This window comes from Vigna unguiculata, chromosome 3, assembly GCF_037176805.1.
Source record: "Vigna unguiculata cultivar grain cowpea cultivar isolate G323 ecotype 2 chromosome 3, ASM3717680v1, whole genome shotgun sequence".
NCBI lineage: Eukaryota > Viridiplantae > Streptophyta > Magnoliopsida > Fabales > Fabaceae > Vigna > Vigna unguiculata.
The window spans coordinates 5,241,503-5,265,747 of NC_140794.1; the positions used below are offsets into that span (position 1 = coordinate 5,241,503).

Sequence of the window (24,245 nt, forward strand, 5' to 3'; positions counted from 1 at the left end):
GGTTACTTACGAAAACTTCGTATCTTCAAACAGAAATCGGAAAAACAAAACAATGATGTCTTCTATGTTTAGTAGATATCGAGACATCGTGTATTCAGAAAGTTTGTTTTGGAAATCTCATTCCAAAAAATTTGTCCTAAAATATATTTCACATGTTTTTTTTTTTTATAATTATTTTGGAAGTCTCATTCCAAAATTCTCTTTAAAAAAATATGAAAAACTCATTCCAAAAAGGTTTTACAAATTTAATTCGAAAGTCACTCTTAAGAAAAAGTTAAATGAGTAGTTTGAAAATTTGAATAGATGCATGAAGAAATTGTGAGGGTGTTAGAAGAAAAAACCGAAAACACTATCAAAGGTCTTTTTTGGAATTCCAGAACATAAAGATGGTTGTATGATAACATTATTTTTCTTTTTAGACAGTAAAAGAGTTAAATAAGATGATAGTTTTTTTTTGAGTGAGTTAATTTTCTCTCCATTAAACTTTTTATTTAACTTTATAAAATTTGAAATAACTGTTTTTAGTCGTTTTAAAATATAAGAATTTTGATATTAGTTCTTAAAAATATTTTTCTTCATTTCATGTTTCTAAAACTTGAAATTTTATTAGTTATAGACTTAATAATTATATTTTTCACCGAACCAAAATTAGGACATGTTTATTTTTTAAGGATTGAAGACATATTTAATGTTTTTTTAATAAATTGTAAAACTAATTTTATTTTTCATTCTTATATAAACTATATTGTTCTCAAATTTGAGACACAAAACAAAATGTATAATTATACAAATAAAAAGATTATTGGTAAAACATGTAATTGAATTGAAAGTTAAACATTCAATTATTTATGCTCATTCAACCAGAAAGACAGGATTTACTTAATATATAATTTTACTTAAATTAAACCAAGGAGAATAGATTGAAATGGTTGAATGAAAATGCGGTACTTTAAATATTAAATAGTAAGATTTAGTTTTGGTTTCTATGATTTTTTAAAAGTTCTGTAAAGTTTGAAGTAATGATTTTTAATAATATATGCTTAAATTTCTTTTTTAATGTATACAATTAAATTTCTAAAACTTGAAATTTTTAGTTAATTATAATATTTAACGTTCACATTTTTCTTACCTAACCAAAATTAACATTTTGTTTATTTTATAAGGATTAAAAATGTATATAATTTTTTTCTTGAGAATGAGTTAGTTAAATGTTCTGGTTACATAGGAAAACTTAATATCCCTTCAAGCAATTGAAAAAACAAAACTTAATGGTTTTTTTTAATGTCTAATAAATATTAAAACATCTTTATTGAAAATATAATATGTTTGGTAAATATTAAAACATCTTTATTAAAAATATCGTTCAGACCATCATAGATATAATATAAAATTTTTAAAATTTTAAATTTTAAATAAATTTTTTAATAATAAAAATGTAAAATTAATATTTTAAAAATATGAACTACAAAATAAAATATTAATTAAAGTATAAATCTAAGTTAATTTTTTTTCTTTAAAATACAAGTTGCACAAAGTTGTACAATTAGCTTTACAAATAAAAATTAAAACATTGTATGATTAGTTGTGCGAAATAAAAATTAAAACATTGTATGATTAGTTGTGCGATAATTATGCTTTATAGTTAAGCTAAAACAAGACATAAATCACGAGCATACTCAAATGATTTCAAATTTGAGTTGAGTTGACTATAAAAGTTAAATTCTTTGTCAATTATGAGTCAAAGTATTTTCAACTTACTCAATTCAATTCACATGTTATACAAGTTTGAGTCAGGTTATGGTGAGTTGACGCATAATCTACTTATGTTTTAAAATACTATATTTAGAATTAAGAAAAAATCCTAATTTTTTTGCCATTTTCACTCTATGTTTGAGCTGAGTTGAGTATAAAAATTAAACATTTTGTCAATTATAAATCAAAGTGGTTTTAACTCACTCAATGATTATATGAGTTTGAGTAAGGTTATGGTGAGCTGACTCGCAACTCAGTTACGGCTCAAAAGTACTACATTCCAGAACTTAAATAAACTAAGGGTGACAATGCGAATCAGGCTAACCTGTTTAGGCCTGTCCCGCATAAAAAATGTGGACTGAAAAGTCTGGTCTCTTTGGCATAAGTTATGGCTTGCGAGCCCATGAACCTTCTTTATTTTTTATAATAAAACTTTCAATGTTTAACAAATTGATAAACTTTAAGAAATTCACGAAATTAAGCAAAGACTTTGGAGAGTTGAATGATAAATTAATAATTCAACATTTTCATTGATCATATTCATATTTGTACTTTAAAATGCATAATGTATTCTTCAATTTTTAGTACATTCAAAAAAAAATAATAATAATACATCACACCTATTTTTTCCACTCATACCAAAATTTAGAATGTTTATGCAAGAGTCTTTAAGAAAGTAACAAATACACATAAGTGTATTTTTTTTTTTGCAGGTCGAAGATCAACCCGCGCGGGCTGCAGGTTATACGGACCAGCGGGCTCAATATCTCAGCCCGTCATACCAAGTCCAGATTACCACCCCTAAAATAAACCCTAGTCTCTTTACCTCTTCCATACCTTTAAAGGACTCAAAGCAATATTCAGCCTTTGATTCTCCGCCGTCACTAGTATCTTTTCTGTCTATTAGATCTGACCACATCTGATTTGGTCCTAAGCTCCTTTGTCCTCCTGTGTTGCTCTTTGCTTTTTTCTCTGCTGCTCTTTCGCCACTCCTTTGTTGTTCCTACATGTCTTCTCCTCTTTTCTTGTCTACGGTTTGTAAGAAGGTTTGTAAGTTAATTATTATTTTTTAGTTTTAGATGAGTCAGTGAGTTGACCAACTTAATTGATAATTTAATCCATTGATTAAAACCAGTCACAAAATTTATGATTTCCCATAATTAGTTAAGTTGAGTTTATTTATTTTTAACCCTCCTGAAATTATATGTATAAATAGAGTTATTTGTGTTAAAATGATTCAACTAAAAATAAAATATCAAACAATTTTTACTTCATTCAACTTAGAACACAGTTTTACTTAAATCTCTCATATTCCAATATATATATATATATATTAAAATGGTGAAAAAAAAAAGACAATAAAGTTGACAAACATGCATGTAGTTTTTTTTAATCTGTTTGCTGATTTTAATGGTGCTGTCTTAAACAAAGTAAAGAAAGAGTTTGATATGATATAGTGTAGGTTAAAAAAAAAAATAGAGTGGTGTAGCTAGATTGCATTTCCCGCCAAACTAGAAGGGGAGCGCGAAACTCATTACTTCATTTTTTTCATTTTTTCCATGTTGCTTCTTCTTCTACATTCTAAACCTAAACCTTCGAATCGGAAGAAAATGAAGGGTGGCACGGTTCAGATTGTCTGGCACGAGAGAAAACCTGTCTTAACCCTCGATTTTCACCCTCTCTCCGCCACTCTCGCCACCGCCGGCGCCGATTTCGACATCAAGGTCTCTCTATTGCTCGCTTCACTTGTGATTAGGGTTAATTATTTGCTCAATTTTATTCGTTTTCTCGTGTTTGCAGTTTTGGTCGATAAAGCCCTCGGGCACGGAGAAGCTCCCCTTAGTTTCCTATCTCAGTAACCTCACTTATCATAGCTCTGCAGTGAATGTTATTCGCTTCTCATCTTCTGGTAATTTCAATACGCCCCTTATTTTTCCCCTCCTACAATCTTTATGTAACAAAATTTCATTGGATCAAGTATGTATCAAGTTAATTCACTCGCGTATACTTTCGTTATCACCGAAATGGAGCCGATTGATGAGATTTGCATTATTTTTCCTCGCTTATTGTGCTACAAGAAAGGGTGTGGAGATTTCTTTTAGTGACAACTTCTATTTCTGATTATTTTCAGGGGAATTGCTGGCCTCTGGTGCTGATGGTACGACCTTGGTTAATAAATTTTAGCTTTATAGTTAATGTAATGCGGCAATGATTTGTCTGAATCGGATTTTATTTTTCTTTATCCAGGAGGGGACCTGATAATATGGAAGCTAAATTCTTCCGATACTGGTCAGACATGGAAGGTTATGAAGATGTTACGGTAAGGCATTTGACTTGTCTAAACGAGCAGTTTCAATCACATAGTTTAAAAGCTGAAGATTGTAAAAAAGTTAAAAGAAAAACGAAAGGTTGTAGAACAGATTTTTCATATTTTAGCTGCCTGATGTTTGTCAAATTGAATTATACCACAATTTCCACAATTTATTCTGGCAGCGAGTGCCAAATTTGGGTTTATGCGTTTTCATTTGAAATATTGGTATTGAAGTAATTCTATTTATTTCTGGAAAAATACACGTGTTTGGAAAAAAAATGACCTTGTCTCAACAGATGAATTCGGAAAAAAAGGATTACAGGACACCATTAACTTCAGTTAAAAACCAAAGCTCCAGGAACCATCGTAAAGACCAATCACATTATTCTTTTCAGCATTCATGTTTTACTGCATTTATATATTTCTGGCTTATAAGGGATATTTTTATGCATTAGATCTCATCTCAAGGACATTTTGGACCTGCAATGGTCTTCCGATGCCAAATATATCATATCTGGATCAGTTGATAATTGTTGCATTATATGGGATGTTAACAAAGGTAAAAAAGAAAACACATTACTGTCTTTGATACACTTGAATCGTGGCACATGGCAGTTGATATGTTGTACATGATTCTTGTTTGCCAGGAACTAACCTTCAGACGTTGGATGCCCATGCGCACTATGTTCAGGGGGTTGCATGGGACCCTCTAGGGAAATATGCTTCTTCTCTTAGTTCTGATAGGACTTGCAGAATTTACATGAATAAGCCTCATAAATCAAAAGGCACTGAAAAAGTTAATTATGTTTGCCAGCAAGTCATTTCTAAGGCAGATCAGCCATTATTTAAAAATTCTCAGGTTAGCATATAATGGTGATATCAGTCTTTATTTGTATCATTTATGGTTGTAACATACTTGAACGTTAGGCTTGATTTTCTTAATGTAGGATACAAAAATTCACCTCTTCCACGACGAGACATTGCCATCTTTTTTCAGAAGATTAGCATGGTCTCCTGATGGTTCATTTTTAGTTGTGCCTGCAGGTATTAGCTTTGAGTTCGAGTTGATCTTGTTTCGATTAATCTTACTTTTTGTGCTACTTCTAAGAATGAGCTCTTGTTGAGATTTTTCTGGAATCTGGCCAGTTTTTGAAATTTTCGTAGTTTATTATCTTTTATTTTACAAGGAAGTGAATGAGTGTCGAAGTCAAAGACGAAATTTTTTAAATTTTCCCCTTGTTTTACTTGGCATAATTTAATTGCCTCTTATTGGTTGACTCATATTGGTATCTTTCTCTCACCCGAATTTCTGCACAGTATTTATTACATGCTCTGTTTCCTCTGGGTAACTTTATGTTTCCCCATATTTCAGGTTCTTACAAAACTAATACTGCATCTGAGGCTGTGAATGCGGCTTACATAATTTCTCGAAAAGATCTTTCTAGGTAAAATTTCCACTATTTTATCCTTTTCAAGTGCAGGAGACATTATGCAAGTTTTGATGAAAGTTACAGAAGTATGCGTTTTGATGTGTTTATTTATTTGACCTCATATACAGGCCTGCTAGACTGCTCCCCAGCACAAATAAAGCTGTTGTAGCGGTCCGGTTCTGTCCCATAATTTTTAAACTTCGGGGAACGAACTCTCTCGACTCAGGTATCTGTGTACTTGTTTTTAATGAACAACTATCATATTTAAATGGTTTTTAATCAAGCCAAATAACATTGTCCGATCTATACACTAATCCTCACCTACTGCTAGATTGTCTTCTTATAATTTACTTGTTTGAGTCGCATGGGAGTCGGCTTAAATCCTACACTTGCACTACCGATTAGTATTTACTTAAAATCATGCCCGTCTTGGAGAATTTCTTGCTCAAAGTGGTTTTTGTTTAGTGCAGTTGGGGTATTCAACCTCCCATATCGCATCATATTTGCCCTAGCCACTTTGAATTCGCTGTACATTTATGACACCGAGAGCATATCTCCGTTAGCTGTATTAGCTGGTCTTCACTATGCCGCAATAACAGATATTACCTGGTAACTTTTATTTGCTAGCAATTCCTTTTTAGGTTTGAGAATTATAATTTTTTAGGGAAAGGTTTGTTTATCTCTAACTGGTATTTGTTCACAAGGTCATCTGATGCTCGTTATCTGGCATTGTCATCACAAGATGGTTTCTGCTCTTTGGTAGAATTTGAAAATGACGAACTTGGATCACCTTACTCTTTATCTGGTAAGCTGCCATCATTTTTCTGCTGTCATCATCAAGAGTCCAATGTTTCTTAATTACCTTATTACATGTTTCTCTAGAAGGAAAAGTCGAGGAGGATAGTAAGAGTACTGTACAGACAGGCAATAACACTGCCACTGTACCAACTGGGAATTTTGGTGCAGTTCTATCAGAGAGCAAGGACATGGAATTAGAAGCGCGGGCTGGTGCGTCTGGGAATATAGGTGCTGCAATATCAGAAAACCAGAGCACTGTTACCCAAGAGAAGCCTGACAACATGGTCATCGAGGCAACTGGGAATGTTGAAGGGGTTATAGCCAATAGTAGGAAAAATGAAGCAGAAGAGAAAACCGATGACATGGTTATTGAAACAACTGGAAGAATTGGTGCTGCTGAATTAGATAGAAAAAGAAAAGCTGAACCAGAAGATAATGCAGCGAAACAGCCATGGAATTTGGGTACAGTTAGTTTTGGAGCTCAAGACAAGGCTGGGCAACAATTGTCCAGTTCGAAGAGTACACCCTTGTCTAATAAGCCAGCCAGGAAGCGTATTACTCCAATTGCCCTTGATCCATGATTTTTCAATTGCTGAGAAATTCCATCCATGTCCGTCTTTGTACATCTTTTTGTGCGCCATTTATTCGGAAGTCACACGTTTCCCCTTCGTCGTTTTCATTGTTTTTGACCTATTCTGTAATATAGGTTCCAATATCATAGTGAAAACAATCTTCATCTGGAGACTTCTCTGGACCTCTTTTTCTTCTCTTGTCCCATCATCAATGGTCGAAAGATTAAATAAGTGCAGGAATGGCAAAGGAAATTAATTGCGAAGTCAGGGTAGATGCGAAAGACAAGCATGACATATCGGTTACATGTATTTATAGATCAGGGATGTGTTTTATTTGCTTATTTTCGATAGGTACACTTAACTGCATAATTTTCTCAGCTTAAAAGAAAATTTTTTCTTCCGTAAGTTGTGCTTTACAAAGTTTCGTTAGAGATATGATTATATTAAATAATGAGATTTAATAGGATAATATGTTTTTTATTGTTTTGTTTCTTCATCATAAATAAAATGTGCATGTATAACTCACCATATTATATTTTTCTCAAATTTTCTCTTCTCAATATTGTAAAATAAAAGCAAACTGATATCCTTGTGGAATGTACACTACCTTTTATGGACGGTAATTGGATTTCTTTACCTTGTGCATCCATATTGTGCACCGTTTTTTTATTTTCCAAGGTTATCTAATATTCTAAAACATGTCGAGTTATCCATATTTACAATTGACTAGATGGGTCTCCAACCAATCTTTGATTGTTCCAAATGCAATGTATTGTGTAAAAAACATATAGATACGAACATGAAGTGTCTGAAATTCTGAATAGGGGTGATCCCGTGATTAATCCTGTCAAATGGTGCCGTTCCTCCATTTTTCACAAGGCCGATAGAAAAAGTGAGAAACAGCATCGATTTAAACACAAATCCATTTGAATAAAGCGCAATTACATAATTAAGACAGGGAATCTGAAAAAAAGAAATTGATTGATCTATACTCTCCTTCTCCTTAACTTTTTCCTATGCAGAACAGTATTGTCATGACTAAAACCAAAAATCATGACATGCAACTCAGACAATACCTTTACTGATATACAAAGAATTGGCAAATTAAATAATTACTTCCTGTTTAATTTGTTTTAACAAGTTGCTATGTGTAATTGGACCATACTTTTACAAAACCTGGTACAGTTGAGTGTTGAAGAAAACCATGGTCGATGGCAGAGTTCAAAATTGAAGAATGAGATGGCTTCAGATTTATGGTGTTAGAATCCGATCCATACTTCTTGGGAGGCATCAGAATTTGAGGTAGGCTTGCGACTACTAAGAGTGTTAGTCTCTCTAATCTGCACCATTAATAAAAACGATGAAGCCCTAGAAGGTATGAGAAAAGTATTCTCTCTCTGAGACATCCAACCTAAAAAAAGTCATATAACTAAATTACATGTATAACATCCGACCTAAACCAAAAGTTATAACTAAATTCATCCGACTTAAGGAAAAGGGGGAAAAATCTCTTTACTGCACGGCATATATATATGACAAGGGAAATTATGTTTTGGCAATTCTTCCTTTATATAGCATTAAATTGACTACTCTTTTACAATAATATAATAATAGTAACATCTAAGTTAATCAACGATGTTTAGACAAATAATTAAATGATTGTTGACTGGTTGTATGACTAATATTGATTATGAATATATGAGTACTCATGAGAATAGATACACTGATACTTCAAGTAGTGTATCCTTATCCTACCCATATCCATATTCGATATTTTAAAATACCTTACCAATACTTATCAATGAAGTATCTAATCCTAAAACAGTAATACTTTCATAATATTGGTCTGTCCGGGGATAGTGGATAGTGAACAAATACAATAATTTATAACTTTTTATGTTGACGTTTAGTACATTTAATTTTAATTTGGATTCACACAATAACAATCATATAATTATCATGTTTTTAAAAACTTCTGCACATTTTTCAATATACATATATTATATATCGCATCTTATTATTTTCAAAATAAGTGTATCCATGTATCAGATACATGTCGTATCCGTACATCATAGGTGGACAAAGATACTCTAACGCGCATAGGTCAACTCGAGGAATGTATGTCTAATTCCTAAACATATGGTGAGTGACTCAACAAATAAAAGTCATGCCAAGTTTGCACACTTTAGCCGGTCATGAATATGTTTAAATCAACCACATACTCCCGGGGAAAACTCAAAAATCAAAGTGTATTAGAAGATAACCGAACTTACCGAGTGATTCAATTTGTTGAAAAGGAATTTCAGATTCAGAAAAAAGTTGGGCCAGGATAATTTCATTCCACATATCAGGTACTCCAGGAAGACACCAGTGGCTACAATCTTGAATAGATGAATTGTCACTCCAATTACCAACATGTGCATCACTCCGGAAAGCAGACATAGAAGTAACATGGAGAGCATTTATAGGAAAAGTAACATTCTTTACAACGTCTAAAACTGTATCTGAAAACAAGCTTTGATCCTTTCCATCAGTTTCTAATGTTGGGTACTGGGTCACATTGCAAATTCTACGAGTAAGATCACTGCATCAACAATAAAGGCTGGATCAATAACTTTTGAAGTGAGATTTCAAAGATAAGAAATTCCAGTGCATGAATAAAAATTCCTATAAACTAAGCAAAGCTACACGTAAGTATATATTTGGGGTGGGAGGAATGATAGGACATAGTTCTTCTAACTTAAGGTTAAAAAGGTTTTACCAAGGAAAGGAATAATTTTAAGAGAAAAGATAGACATGCTTAAATAGAAAATCATGTTAACAGTAAAGTAGGTACCTCCAGTGAGATGGCTCAAAAGTCCTAAAGAAGATGCGTGTTCTATTTTTATTAATCTCTCTCTCAACCCATGATGCCCAAGTTTCAAGTGCTATTCTAAAGGCAGCAGGAATTGACATCCCAAGTTTAAGAGTGCTTCCAACCTGGAAATAACAGCCCCTGTTGAAAGAAAGAAGAGAACCATTTTACAAAGAAACACAAAAAAAAGATTTAAAAATATGAAAATGCAGATTCTGCCTAACAAATAGAAATCAAAAAGCAACTGAATGAACATTTAATGAATAATGAATCTGTTAGGCCTGATGGGGAAAATCAGGGTCAATAGGTTAATGAGTCAGATCAAAAGCCTAGAATCTGGAAGGTATATGTCAGATAAAAAACCTAGAGTCTGGCTTGACCTTTATAAAGCCTAATGTTTATAAGCCTATTTCATTACAAGGCTTTAAAACTGGGTAATAGACTTATGGGCTAAATGAACCAACCTATCACTGAAAAAAACCCATGATTCCTGTGTTAAACAGTCTATCACAAAACAGATTTATTGCTATAATAAACTACCTGCCTATCACACCAGTGATGGTTAAAACAACTGAACTTATCACATCTAACAAAATATTAAAACTAATTCAAGTAAGGAACATAATGGTTTAGATGTTACAGTAATGATGTAGTATTATATATTAAATATTAATATTTTATTAAGAATCATACATTTTAAAAACAGTCTGGTCATATGTTTACAACAGTTTTCTGCTTTTAATTGAGAAGCAAATGGAAGTTAATTTCAAAGTCTGACCACTGATACTTTCTGCATCAAAAGTAGATTCCATTCAATTTCCTTTACCTAACCCCCATCAATTAATTTCACCACTCCTAGGTTCAGACAATAAACACAATTCTGCTAATACAACATGTTCTGATCATGAGTTATATTCAATTTATACAAAATTATGCTTACAAAACAATAGCCACATGCTATTCTCATCCAACAGAAAAGCTGACAAAGAGCTTATACAGAGAGTTTGGAACATTCAAATGAGGATATGCATGTGGAAGCAAAATCTTTATTACGATGGTTTCAATGTCACCCAATTTTGCATGATATAACATAGGTTTTATTCACAAATGAAGTACTCTTGAATTTGATTTTAAAATATAGCAATTGCATAAAAAGAGGATAACTACAAATGAACTAAATTAACTACAAATATTAAAATAGATGTCAAGATGAGATAACTACGTTCTATCTGAAAATAGAATATGGACATAATGTAGTACATGTCTTAATCCAACCTGAAACTACCCACAATTCCCACTAACAGAGAGTGGTCTCAGGTTATGTAGTAAAATTCTTCCCTCCATCCTTCTCTCGTTTTAGAAAATGAGATATCTTTCCTAGAAAAGTCCAACTGTATTATTTAGATGGTAGTCATAATGGGAAAGTAAAAGGAATATGCAATTAAGCATATGGTTGAATTCAGTTTTTCTGATGAATTGCAAGGCTCCGAAGGTTTTGTAAAAGCAGTAAAATATGTGTAGATTAACAGAAGGTTAAGCCACACCAGTTAAAACTTTGTTAAGTTGAGTAAATTTTCTAAAAGTGGTATCAAATATATTTTAAGTTAGAAATTGAAAGAACAAAACATAGTCATGTGCCACACTAACAACAAGCAAAATTTCAAGTACAACTAGCCTCTATTCTCAAACAATGCGATGGCAAGAATCACAGTAATAATCTCCAGAGTCCAGGGATACAAATTAACTGGGTAAGGCAGCCTTCTGGGTTTTTTTTATTTATTTTCAATTGTATGGATTTTAACATTGAGAGGGTACACAAAGACCGCGAAGGATATTGGAAAAAAAATATTAAAATGGATATCATATTGAATAGCAAGTTTGAAAATTTTGGTTTTCAATCAAAGTGATCTGTACAGATGAGATGACTTCACCAACTGGAATAAGTTGGACATTGGTATGGCCATGAAGTGATGGGATCACAGACCAAAAGGAGCCCACACAAAGAGAAGTAGCTACAAGAAGTATGGTCAAAAATTAAGAAAGGGAGCAGAGAAGTCCAATAGATAAGGAGAGCTTCTAGGGGTGTCTTAACTAGAAGCAAGGCTAAGGAGCATGAGGAGGAGCTTCATCAAACCAACAAAGACATGACTAGTGTAGATATGAATAATAATACCTCTTTGTATACATACCTAGTAAGTATTATTTGGTGTTAATCCTCTCTTCTTAGGATCATAGGATTTGGTTAGCTTAGCCTAGTGTGCTTGTACTCTTCTTAGCATAGCTTTGTTTGGTTATAAGGTTGAAAAAGAAATGGGAAGGGATATCTTTGACCACAACCTCACACGCCTACCTTCTCCTATATAATGACAACTCTTGAGATAACTTTTAATGGAATGAAACTTGGGAATTTGGTGAAGAGTGTGATTCTTCTTCTTTTCTTGGAGAGCTCTATCTTAGGTGACATCCCATGTTGCGAACCTAAGTTTTGCTTGTGTCCAAAGAGAAGTGCCCCCTACCTTGTCAAAGTTCCCCAACTTTGTGCTTCCATCTTGAAGCCAATCTTGTTCTCAAAGGTAAACCTTTTTTTCTTGGTCTTTCCTTCTTTCTCTTAGTCTCTTTTGACCTATCTCTCTTTCTCTTGAGATCCTTGTTTAGCCATAGCATATCACACCTATCTATTTCAAGAATCATCACTCCTACACGTTACACAATTTGCCAACCCAAACTATACCAAGATTCAAGATTCAGGCCAAGCACATTGCCTTACCCATTCAATCCGCATCATAATCTGACAAGAGGTATCCAATTCCAATTAGTTTCAATTTAGAACTCCTCCTATCATCACCTTTAGCTTCCGCTACCAAGAACCAACCCTGTCCTTCCAAGAATCAAACCAAATCCATCTTGACGAACCAAGCACCACCTTTCCCTGCTTTTCTATAGTTTGACCGAATCATAACCTCACCAAAAAACAATCCAGAAAACCCACCTAAGTGCAAGGTTCTTTCTTCTCCTTCATCATCTAGTCCTTGAATTTGTAGTGGAAAGATCCACCAATCTTGCAAGCCTAACAAGGCTTCCATCATGAAGCAAATAAGAGAACAATAGCTACTATTGTGAACAATTAGGTTAACTGCTAAAAAAGCTTTGTATCACCAGGGACAAGCTTTTTCCCCCTTAAATAAAGGACAGAACTTAAATCAAGTTCCTTCTGTTCTTCTGAAATCAAACCAAGACATGATTTTTTTTTTAATGCAATATTTATTTAGTGAAGGCCATTTAATGCTGGGAAGGACATCCACATGTCACATTTGATTTGAGAACCTGATGACAAGGACATAAAGAACTTGATCTAAATTTTGTCCCAAAACAAAACCCACTGACAAACCAAATGATAAGAAAAACAGTGAAGGCTGAAAAGCATGGCAATGAAATTAGAATGAACTATAGTAGATATCCTCACAGTAACACATAGCAGCACTTGGGCAGCGGTTTAACATTAAAATGTGAAAGAGAAGGGAAACTTACATATCAAAAAGCTTAGATGGAACCCACCAATGCCCAGTATTGAATATCAGAATATCTGAATTCACCCACTGGTCACTTATATCATCCAACTTGTCCAATAAGAGTGTGGATTTGACCCTTTTTGGTGCATGTCTAGGCATCCTGCCCTGCTGCACCAGAAAAACCGAGCGAAAAAACTCAACGGTGAAATTGAAGGCACTGAACCGAACCCCCAAGAACCTGATCTTCTTTGTTATCTGATTCCGGTTCACTTCATAAACACCTCTCTTATCTTCAACACCAGCCATGAGCATGCAAACCAGAGACTCCCACTGAGTCCTACTCATTGAATCCCCGACAAAAACAATCCTTTTGCTTCTCAACATTTCCAACACACCGCGCACATCAAACCTTGGAATCTCACAACTCCTAGGCTTCCACCTCCATCCAAGATAATCCCTGTCACTCCTCCCATTCCCTACACAGTCGAATCCCCCTTCTACGAAAGGGCACTCTGTGGCATTATACAAGGGGTGATCTTGAACCCGCACCCAGCTTCCATCAAACACATCACAATCTCTAACTGATCCATTGTTGCGCTCAGATGAAAGAACTTGGACATTGGAAAACGCTTGGCTAAGGCTTGGAAGGACGTACATGTAGCCACCTACGGCTACAAAGAAGGAAAGGACAGAGGCAACGATGATAAGAACCTGAAACCTGAGAGAGACACATCCGAAGCGGTTGTTGTTTGTGTTGTTAAGACTGACTCTGGGACTTCCAATGGCGAGGGACCTTCGATTGAAGGAATAGGTTTTGTTGAAGGAAATGGTCCTATTCAGAGCACTCATTGTGACAGAACAGAGCCATCACGCTACGCAACCGATGAGTAAGTTGAAAGGGCAAATAGAGTGACCCAGATGAGAAAGATTCGATTTTGGAGAGAGAAGAAAGAAACCCAGATGCCAAAAATGGATAAAGTATGGAAATACAGAAAAATCAAAGTCCAAGGACAGAAGGAGAAGAGTTGTTGTGTACATTATTATGACATTGTTGGGCACACAACATAACATGTTTCATCGCAACTCCCTCAGTGGTGTTAGGTACTCTGAGACATTTAATCACTCTTTTCTTATTTTATTATATAGAAAATTGTGTAATTATGGGATAGGACCGTTTATTACAGAAGAAAAAACATTGGTCATTTCTATTAAGTATTTTTAACTTAATAAAAACACATGATTGCTATTTTAAAAAAACTTGAGTTTGTTTAACAAGCATTCCAATAACTTATCAATATTTGTGATGATTATTAATTATTGTAAGTATTTAGATTAATAATACTTTTTCATTCTAAATAAATAATTTGAAGATTCTGTTATATTGATTAAAATGTATTCAAAAAATAAAATTGAGTGAAAATATTTAAAAAAAACTTGAGTTTGTTTAACAAGCATTCCAATAACTTATCAATATTCGTGATGATTATTAATTATTGTAAGTATTTACATTAATAGTACTTTTTTCATTCTAAAAAAATAATTTGAAGATTCTGTTATATTGATTAAAATGTATTCAAAAAAAATTGAGTAAAAATATTTTAATTTTTTGAATAATTTCCAAATTATTTACTCTTTACTATATACGTGATAAAATTTTGTTCAATAAATAGTTTAGAAAGTAAAATATTTTTATAATGGAGACTAATGATAATACAAGAGTAAGAATTTATCGATCATGATTAGTATGGGTAGGAAACTTTAATTTTTATTTTTAAATACTTAATACTTACTAAAGAGAAATAAATAATATTTTTCCATAAATTAACGGTATCTTATCCGCGCATTAAAAAAAAATATAATTTTCTTATATACCAATTTGTATATAAATTAAATTTAGAGTTAAATATGTTTTTTTTCTTGAATTTTGGAATTAGTTTGTTCAAAATTTTAGATCAATTTAATCTTTTATATTTTGAAATATGTGAATTTAACCATTTTAATCAAATTTTGTTGAGTTTATTTGACATTTTAAGTATATTTGACTTAACATTAAATGTGTCAAAGAGTATAAACAATTCAAGTACAATCCTAAAATACATACCAAACATTAAATAAATCCAACAAAAATTGATTAAAAAAATTAAATACACAAATATTAAAAAATAAAAAATTAAATTGATCTAAAATTTTAAAATAAACTAATTTCAAAATTCAAACATAATTATATTTACCCCTTAAATTAATTTTATAGATATACGTAAATCTCACACCAGCTGTGCTGTGATCCCAACACATTTTATAATTAAAAAAATAAATGTAGTGGTGAGCAGATATGCTATGGCTGGAAAGTGGGCACCGCCATCTATGCTGGCATCATGGTTGACAATCAAATCTAAACACAATATTTACACACTAATCCATAACATCAATGTCGTCACAATTTTAGTTTACAAAAACCAATTAAATAACAAAGATCACACGATCACACATTATCTACTTGCACATAAGAATTTATCCCTAAAAATTAAAATTATTTTCTTTAATAAAATTATTAATGTAAATTAAAATTATAAAAATGTCTTAGCATAAAGAGACAAGTTGAAAGTCTAAAATATTACACATAATAATTAATCATTCTACTAATTAATTGATTGATGCAAAATAAGAAAGAAAAGGCAGAAAAAAATAACAAAGAAGATATAAGAGAACAAATTAAGAAAATAATTAAATTTTATTCTAATTTAAGAGGAATAAAACATTGTTTTTCTCTTGTTCTTTCATAGAATTTATGATAGAAAATGATACATTTGTTTTGCAATGAAAAAGAAAAGAAAAAGATTGGTTGGTCTAATATATTTAAACTGAGTTTGTCTAATTCTTCAAAAAAATGGAACCCAATTATAATTTTTAATAAATGGATTGAATTATTGACTTTAGGGTTGAGTTTTCTATTGAGATAATTGTTAAATTCTCCTCCCTAAATTAAGTCTTTTTATTTTATTTTTTATTATATCCCTTTTCCGAAACTAATTTCTGAATTATTTTTAATTTCAAAAATTAATTTTAAGAATGTATTAGATATTCTAACAATAAATTTTAAGAATTTAATAATTATTTCTGTAATTATTAGTATTTGTTGTATAAGTTTATTTGCTGCTTAATAAGCCAAGTATGGAAGCATTAGATAAACTCATAATACAAAGCATTATAGCTAAAAAAAAATGGAATTATTGATAGATAAAATTTGTTTTATTTGTTAATAATAACAAAATTTTTAACAAAGAAGTGATAACTAAAAATCTGAGTAAAATACCTGTCGATAAAAAATAAAGTTGACAGAAGAATATAAGAACCCAATTGTTAGGATATGGTTGCTAAGTAGGATGCTGGATTCCAAGGGCTGAATAAAATTTTTTGTTTAAGGTATTATTTTTACTTATTGGACTTCAAATTTGTGGTTTGCTTGTGTCATGATTAAGGTGTTTCATTCATGTAAATCTCATGTTTAAAATTAAAATTGTCCTCTTATTTCAACTCTCTCTAAATCATCTAAGAAATCATGTTTGTTTAAAAAGGTTTCAAGCCTTTTTTTTTTGGTTCTAAGCTTTTGTAGGATTATAATGATTCAGTCAAGAAGTTTTCTTTCTCTCCTGTTGGTTCATATATCCAATTCATAAATTCAAAGCATCCTTTGCACCTAAAACATTTAGAGGTTGTTAGAACTTAAATGTACCTATCACAACCTTTCCAAATACACTTTTTTTTAAGTCCAAATTCTCCATTAGTTTTTTTTTTTTGTGTCTTTTAGTGGGTATTAAAAATATATTATGTTGGTATTTTAAATATCTTTTTTTAATATATTTTAAAACATCAAAATTAGTGGTAATCAGTGTATTATGGAGACACAGTAGAGGAACAACACAAAAAAAATCAGTAGAGAATCCAAATCCATTATTTCTTAAGGCTTAACTACACAACTTTTCTTAATTGCCAACAAAATTTTACCATGAATAAAATCAAAGTTACCAACGAATTTTAGAATTTTAATTATCTTATAAACCTTAGTTCGGAAGATTATGTTATATTTATATAATTTTATTATATATGGTTTAACAATCAATAAATTCTATTATTAGTTAATATCAATTATATTACCCATTGTTTTTAATATATGAAAAATAAATATTAGCATATACATAAAGATAGTAATATCGTTTCACACACATTTTAAGAATGATAGACAAATGATCTTTCATTGATACCAAGTACACAATTCTTTCTAAACACATATTTAAATATACCATATTTTGTATCTTAAATTAATTTTTCTAAGAGATTATACCATGAACCTTTCTGCTTATTCTGAAGATTATGATTATTTATTTTACCTTTATGGTGTAATTTATACTTGATAATTATTAAACTGAGCAATTTTAAAAAAAAATTAACAATACAGGGAAGTCGTATTAGACTTATATGATTTTGAAAGAACAAGTCGTATGCCATGAGAACGACTTTACTGAGTTGTACATAGTAAATATGACTTTAGCATGATATTGATATTAATAGAGCAAAATATTTTATTATTTATTAAAAAAAATGAGGTCGTGTGAGTTGGACGATTTGGATAAGAAATTGTAATTCTGGTTAACGATTTCTTGAACATGTAAATTGAAGTTGTTGTGTACTCCTTTGGAATGTAGTTCACAACTTCAATGTTTTTTTATTTTTTAGTTGAAATGATAAATTTAGTTTTATTATGACTGATGTCTAATTATTTTTAAATGAGTTGTATTAAAATCACATGAAATAAAGAATGAAGACCTATTATTAAAAAATTAAAGAAAGAAGGAAAAAATATTATTAGAGAGAAAGAAAATAAATATTATCAGAAAAAATGATAAAACATATTATATTTTTAAGGATCAACCAAAAAATATTTTTTTCATCGACAAGATTGATAACAACACACAAAAAATAACAATAAGTAATTAACTAAACAATAAATAGCATCACAATAGAAGGTGAAATAAAACATTTTTTCTAAACTAACTTCTTGCACAAATACACGGGTTGCTTTTTTTTTTTTTTTTTTCATTTGTTTATTTTCTTTTCTCATCGAACCCTCGCAATTTCTCCCTCCTATTTTTCTCTTAACACATGATGCAAATGATTGTATAATTTTAAATTGTATAATGGACCATAAATCTATAAATTAAAAATTATATTTTATTTTTCTTAATGGTTCACACTATGTATATATAATAAAAATAAAGGAAAATTTTCAACAAGTAACCAAGAAAAAGAAAAAAATGCTAATCCAAATCAAGGAAACCGCATAAAAGTAGGATGAAGCAAAAAATATTACGTTTTGCACGAGTAAGTCTATAAATGGAAAATCAAACACACCCTTTGACATGTAATGCAAATAGGTTATTAATTATTTCCAGCCTTATTCTAAGAAAAAGTATCAAGTTCTCTTTATACATATCTTATTGTGTTTAAATAAAAAATTATAACAAAAACAAAAATAGAATATATATATATATATATATATATATATATATATATATATATATATATATATATATATATATATAATTCAATAACATTTTAGTTTGCTATAAATGAATTTAATTTGTTTAAAAAAATTAAAGATAGATTCAAACTTGGCCAATTATTTGTTATAAAAACTTCTAAACTTAATTTGACTTTTTTTTAAAAGAAAATTGAGTTATTGTGTTATCTTTCTTTAATAGTTATTTTATATTATATCTTTTTATTTTGTCAAATTTGTCCTATTTTCTAAGCAAAGAGAAAATATATCTACATTAGTAATTAAAGACAGTTAGATAATATAATTTTTTATGTTAACATGTACAATGCATAATTACTACACTTTTCTAAATACAATAATAAACTAACAGTGTTTATGGAGAAATTTTTATGCAAAATAAAAAATAATTTATAAAAATTAAATATCATTATTTAAGACACTAGAGAAAGGTAGAAATTAGTAATTTAACTTTATAAAAGTCGAGTCTATTTTGTTTATATGATGTAAGTATATTTTAAGACTTAATCAAACTTTTTGTCATCTTATTAAAGACCATTTTGCAACAAAACTTTTATATGTGGCATAATTTATTTTTTTATAAGCTTTATTGTGGTACATATTTTGAGAACGGATATATGCACAAAAGGTAATTCATTTTCTCCTTTCTTTATTTTTATTGTCATATTTTTTATACTTTGGCTTACATCTTTCTATTATATTCTTCCTCTTTTCTGTTTTCTTTGGTTCCGATTTTATTTATCATTTTTTTACAATCAGATTGTATCAATTAGGCGGTAACAAAGGATAGAGCATACAATAAGTTCATTTTTAAACCATAATCTCTATATTTTTGAAATTCAATTATAGTTGTGATAATAACATTTTTGTTATTGGTTCTAGTAATTAAGACTTTTCGTTCTGTGAACTAATTTGACTTTCATTTGTGTTTTGGTTACTTTTGGTGACTTACTAAACTTTTAGAATTTTCAACTATATTTTTTGTTTTTCTCGAAGTTCAGGTAAATTTCAAGTAAAATGAGTCATTTTGAATCATAGTTTGAAATATTTTATCCATTGTATAATAAAGAAAAGTGTACTTTTTTTTTATGGTGATAAATCTCAATCTCTTACGATCTTAAAACACTTTGATCTTATCCACGAAGAGGAAAAAGAAGATTCCGCTTCCTTAACTTTTATTTGTTATTTTCTATTTCGTGAGATTAAGGTTGCTGGATACACTGATATTAATAAAGATAGAGAGAATATTCAAGTCCTCTTAAAACTACATTCTTATCAAATAGTTGTTAAATTACTCGTGTAATAACATATCAAAGAGTCTAGTAAGACATTAACTCTTTGTTAACTTGAATGGATAATAAGTTAATTTGCGAAGACGAATCAAAATCAAATTTTGTATTCCTTTTAACATTATTTAAATGAAAAAATAGAGATAGATTTGGAGAATAAATCTCAAATTTTATCGAGATAAATTTGAAGGACGAATCTTAAATTTCATCCTTTCAACTATGTAAAGATTTGAAGAAATTTAAACTGATTTTACTTTTATAATCTTTTTTTTGTTATATATATTATATATATAATAATAATGTATAACTAATGATAATATATATATATATATATATATATATATATTTAAAATAACATATGTATATATAATAAAAATAATAAAAATAATAATATATATTTATATGCATATATAATTATAGTTATTAAAAATATATATATAATAATTATTAATAATATATATATATATATATATATATAATAATTAAAATATTATTAAAATTTCATAATTTTAACTTATTTAAATGTTATTTAATTTTATTTTTATCACAAGGTTAATTAGGTAAGTTTGAATTTTATCTATTATATTTATTTTTTTAATCTATCACATCACTTAAATTATTCATTAACTTTCACAAAATTTCTTTTCAAATTCATTCATTTTGATCCTTTAAATTCATTAAAAAAAAAAACACACACATATCCATCCATTTAAATGCACACAAATTCATCTTCCCACTCTTTCAAATCCATTTTACCAAAGAAACACCCTAAAGACTTACATTATTGTTAAAGTTTTGTGCTTTTTTTCTCTCTTTATATATAATATTTTAATAATCTGAATAGCAATAACCATATGTTGACATCAAATAGGTCTATCTCACTCCATACTGACAAAGACACGTAAAAGAAATATATTAAATATAGTTTCTGAGAATATGGAGAGAAAATATGATGAGTAAAAATGGTGACTTTTATCTTTTTCATGCATACGAAAGTGCTTCATAAAGTAACAAATGTATAAGATTTTGTGCAACGTAAAGGAATGAACTTCATGCAGTCCAGTGGTGATGTTACGACAACGTTTTCCATTGGGTTTAGTTTTCTTTAAACCTTAAAACCTGTGTATGAATTGATTGAGTGAGTAGCAGGCTAAAAGGGGAATGGTATAGCATACTTTATAGTGGTAAGCACATGCACCGCCATGAGAGGAAAAGCCACTGACACAACCAGTAATCTAACTAACACCCACTCATTTTAGTGGCTGCAAAACACTCAATTATAACCATTCACTATCACATTTTTCTATTTCTTCTTCATCGTTATGAATGACCTAGTCACTGCTCTCTTAATGGACTTCAACATTTTACTTAACACTGCTTTCATTCATTCATTGTCTGCACACAAAAACACATATATCCACATGTCTTCACACAACCTCAGTCACAATATAAGTGAATGAACATATGAAAATCCAAATTCTGAACCTTATTCTGTTATGCAGTTTGTAGTTAACCCAACAAAAAACAGATATCCACATTAAAAACAAACATATATGTGTTTGTTTCTTAGAAATAATACAAGTTAAAATTAAGGATGATTTAGTTTTGACTCAAGGGAATTTTAACCACATCTAGGGCATTCTCTAAATATTTCTTTATGAATGTTTGAGAGATAAGAATGTGTAAAAGTTGATGTCAAGGCAATCTTTAATATAAAGAGTAATATTATGGACAACTTATTTTCCTTTATGTAGATTTTATTGTGTTATATAAATTTTAAGATAATTATGCAACTTCATGTTTACAAGTATAAGACCCACACTTTAATCATTTTTATTTATAATTTAAACTTCTTGAAATTTAAAATTGTTATTTTAAAATTTTATATCACCTAAACATTCTATTTCTTACATTATACACTGAGAGATATGTAAGTATTGGAGTTGATGTATATGTAAATGAAGTATACTATGGTGGAGATGTATGCATAAATTACATGAGACATTTCCTTCAATTGAGTAGTCATATTTCAAATATGGGAAACAGGGAAATGTGTGATTTTAGTTAGGATATATCTTCAGTATCTTATTAAAGGAAATCATGGTATATATTTTTCTTGTTGAAATATGTTGAGTATTAGGTTTAGTTCTTCTCCTTTAAGTAACAACATCATTTTGGCCATTCAAGTTTCTTGGTTAATTACTTTCTGTATTTTTTTAGATTAGGTCAATTATGTTTCTCTATTCTTTTTCTTCTAGACAAAGTGATCAGATTATGTTTTACTTAATTTTTTAGCTAGTTAAATAAATCACATTGTGTTCAACCTCATTCAAGTCAAAACTAACATAGAATATTTGACCACAAGTTTAAGAAAAATCTCAAAACTATCATTCTTCGAACCCTAATCATATATTATTCAAAATCATTTAAATTTTACTCAACATTCACTAAGTTTTTTAACCTATTACATATCCAAGAAATAATCATAAACCCAAATATTTTGCATAATTAGAAAATGAGAATTTGAGTTTATGAAAAAAAAAAGACAAGATCAGATTTTAATTTTAGAAATATAACTTAATTATTGTCTCCGAAATAAAATAGAAGTACAAACTTTCACATAGAGATTAAAAAAAATATATAGTTAAGCCTAAACACTTTTTTAATATCATGAAGCATGAGCTAAAAAAGACGGAGAGAAAACTGTGTTTGAAATAGAAGAATCTTTTAGGGTTAAAAAATCAAGTCATATGGAAATAATTATCCAAGCACTAGTCCTTTTTTCACAGTCTATAAACTGGTTTCGAGTACTTTTTTAGGTAATTAAATATTAACAAGAAGGTGTTAAGGGAACAAATAAGAAACATTTATTGAAAAAATATTTAATATATTACAATGCAAAATGATTTAATATTCATTTTTAGCATTTAAAAACTAACTAGTATGATATATATTTTTAGATAATAAATATTTTTCATGAGAGAGAATCCTATATTTAAGTCTTACAATATTTTATTTAAATAGAATGCTCTTATTATATCTTAACTTATTAATATCATTTTCAATAAAACCTGTGAAATATAATGCATGTAATAAGTTAAAACTAAAATTTTAGTGATTTTGAAATTAAATCTTAATTAGACCATACACTTTGATGTTTTCATTAAAGAAATACTTCAAAGTAACATGGTTGTCTTCTTATATTAAAATAATTGAGCAAGTTTGATTAGTATATATATATATACATCTAAGACCTAGACATCAAGATAAAGTGCGAGAGAGATAACATGTTTTACATATGTATCCAAATATATATATATATATATATATATATATATATATATATATATATATATATATATATATATATATATATATTCAAATCCATTACGCATTTTTTTCTCAACAAAGTAAATTATTAACTAAACTAAACAATAGATAAAATATCATTTGGCCTCAGTATACTTTGCTGGAAATATATACATAGAAAATGAGGCACGATCATGTGCATGCAAATGCAGGTTTTCCCCATACCCATACCAGCATCGAAATGTCCTTCTATTCTTATTCACTAAGAAAGAAGACATAAGTGGATAAAGATGATTGGATGAGGTAAAAATAAAAAAAGAAACAAAGCACATAAGGAGATGAAGAAGGTTTCTTTTTGGGTGCAAATATGAAAACCGTTAGGTTTTGAATCCATAATCCACATCTGTTTTAGTGTTTGATTTTATGGCACTGAAAAGAAAGAAGTGACTGTAGTATAAAGAAATTTACTAAGGACGTTAGTGATGAAAAAAGTTATAATTATAAACAAGAACACATTTAATATTTCAAAAGGTAAGAAAAGTAAATCAACACTTTAGTGTTAGATGCTTAAAATAACTTAAAGAAAGACATGACATATTTGATCACAGAGTAGCCTTAACAATGGTTAAGGATAGTAATATAAGACGATGCAAATGTCTGTGAAATATAGGTAGAATGAAAGAACTAAATATCTAAGCTGATAACTTGCTTTATTATATAAATCGAAAAACCATTGGAAAGAATGAGCTGCAATTAAAGGTTTACAAGAAATGCATGATCTAAAGTGGGATTTTCAGCTTTAGGTTATGATCTGTCTGGCCATGAGTTTTCTCTTTTGACCCCTTT

At 29.7% G+C, this 24,245-nt stretch overlaps 2 protein-coding genes across 3 annotated transcripts; one reads left to right on the plus strand and one right to left on the minus strand.

Annotated features, from left to right (window-relative positions):
- Positions 1–3,146: 3,146 nt before the first annotated feature.
- On the plus strand, positions 3,147–7,268 carry FAS2 (Transducin/WD40 repeat-like superfamily protein). The gene is made up of 12 exons (XM_028061290.2): positions 3,147–3,476; positions 3,553–3,661; positions 3,884–3,910; positions 4,000–4,072; positions 4,519–4,622; positions 4,711–4,922; positions 5,011–5,107; positions 5,436–5,508; positions 5,622–5,719; positions 5,964–6,102; positions 6,198–6,298; positions 6,376–7,268. Exons 1-12 carry the CDS (start codon positions 3,312–3,314, stop codon positions 6,870–6,872), a joined length of 1,695 nt encoding a protein of 564 aa, XP_027917091.1. The 5' UTR covers positions 3,147–3,311; the 3' UTR covers positions 6,873–7,268.
- A 502-nt stretch (positions 7,269–7,770) lies between these two features.
- On the minus strand, positions 7,771–14,314 carry LOC114179092 (protein trichome berefringence-like 7). 2 transcript variants are annotated; one of them, XM_028065305.2, is made up of 4 exons: positions 13,246–14,314; positions 9,700–9,858; positions 9,137–9,447; positions 7,771–8,274 (listed from the first exon to the last, which is right to left on the minus strand). In XM_028065305.2, the coding sequence occupies exons 1-4, from the start codon at positions 14,073–14,075 to the stop codon at positions 8,123–8,125; spliced, it is 1,452 nt and encodes a 483-aa protein (XP_027921106.2). In that variant the 5' UTR covers positions 14,076–14,314; the 3' UTR covers positions 7,771–8,122. The 2 variants fall into 2 exon arrangements, with proteins under 2 accessions (XP_027921106.2, XP_027921107.2); XM_028065306.2 differs by having other exon boundaries at positions 7,771–8,203; positions 13,246–14,311.
- Positions 14,315–24,245: the final 9,931 nt, after the last annotated feature.

Coding starts and splice junctions, on each gene's coding strand:
- FAS2 (XM_028061290.2), top strand. CDS start 3,312: ATGTTGCTTCTTCTTCTACATTCTAAACCTAAACCTTCGAATCGGAAG. Junction 4,623..4,710: donor TATATGGGATGTTAACAAAG/GTAAAAAAGAAA, acceptor CTTGTTTGCCAG/GAACTAACCTTCAGACGTTG. Junction 5,720..5,963: donor AACGAACTCTCTCGACTCAG/GTATCTGTGTAC, acceptor TGTTTAGTGCAG/TTGGGGTATTCAACCTCCCA.
- LOC114179092 (XM_028065305.2), bottom strand. CDS start 14,075: ATGAGTGCTCTGAATAGGACCATTTCCTTCAACAAAACCTATTCCTTC. Junction 9,448..9,699: donor TTTGAGCCATCTCACTGGAG/GTACCTACTTTA, acceptor TTGTTGATGCAG/TGATCTTACTCGTAGAATTT. Junction 8,275..9,136: donor TCAACAAATTGAATCACTCG/GTAAGTTCGGTT, acceptor GACTTTTTTTAG/GTTGGATGTCTCAGAGAGAG.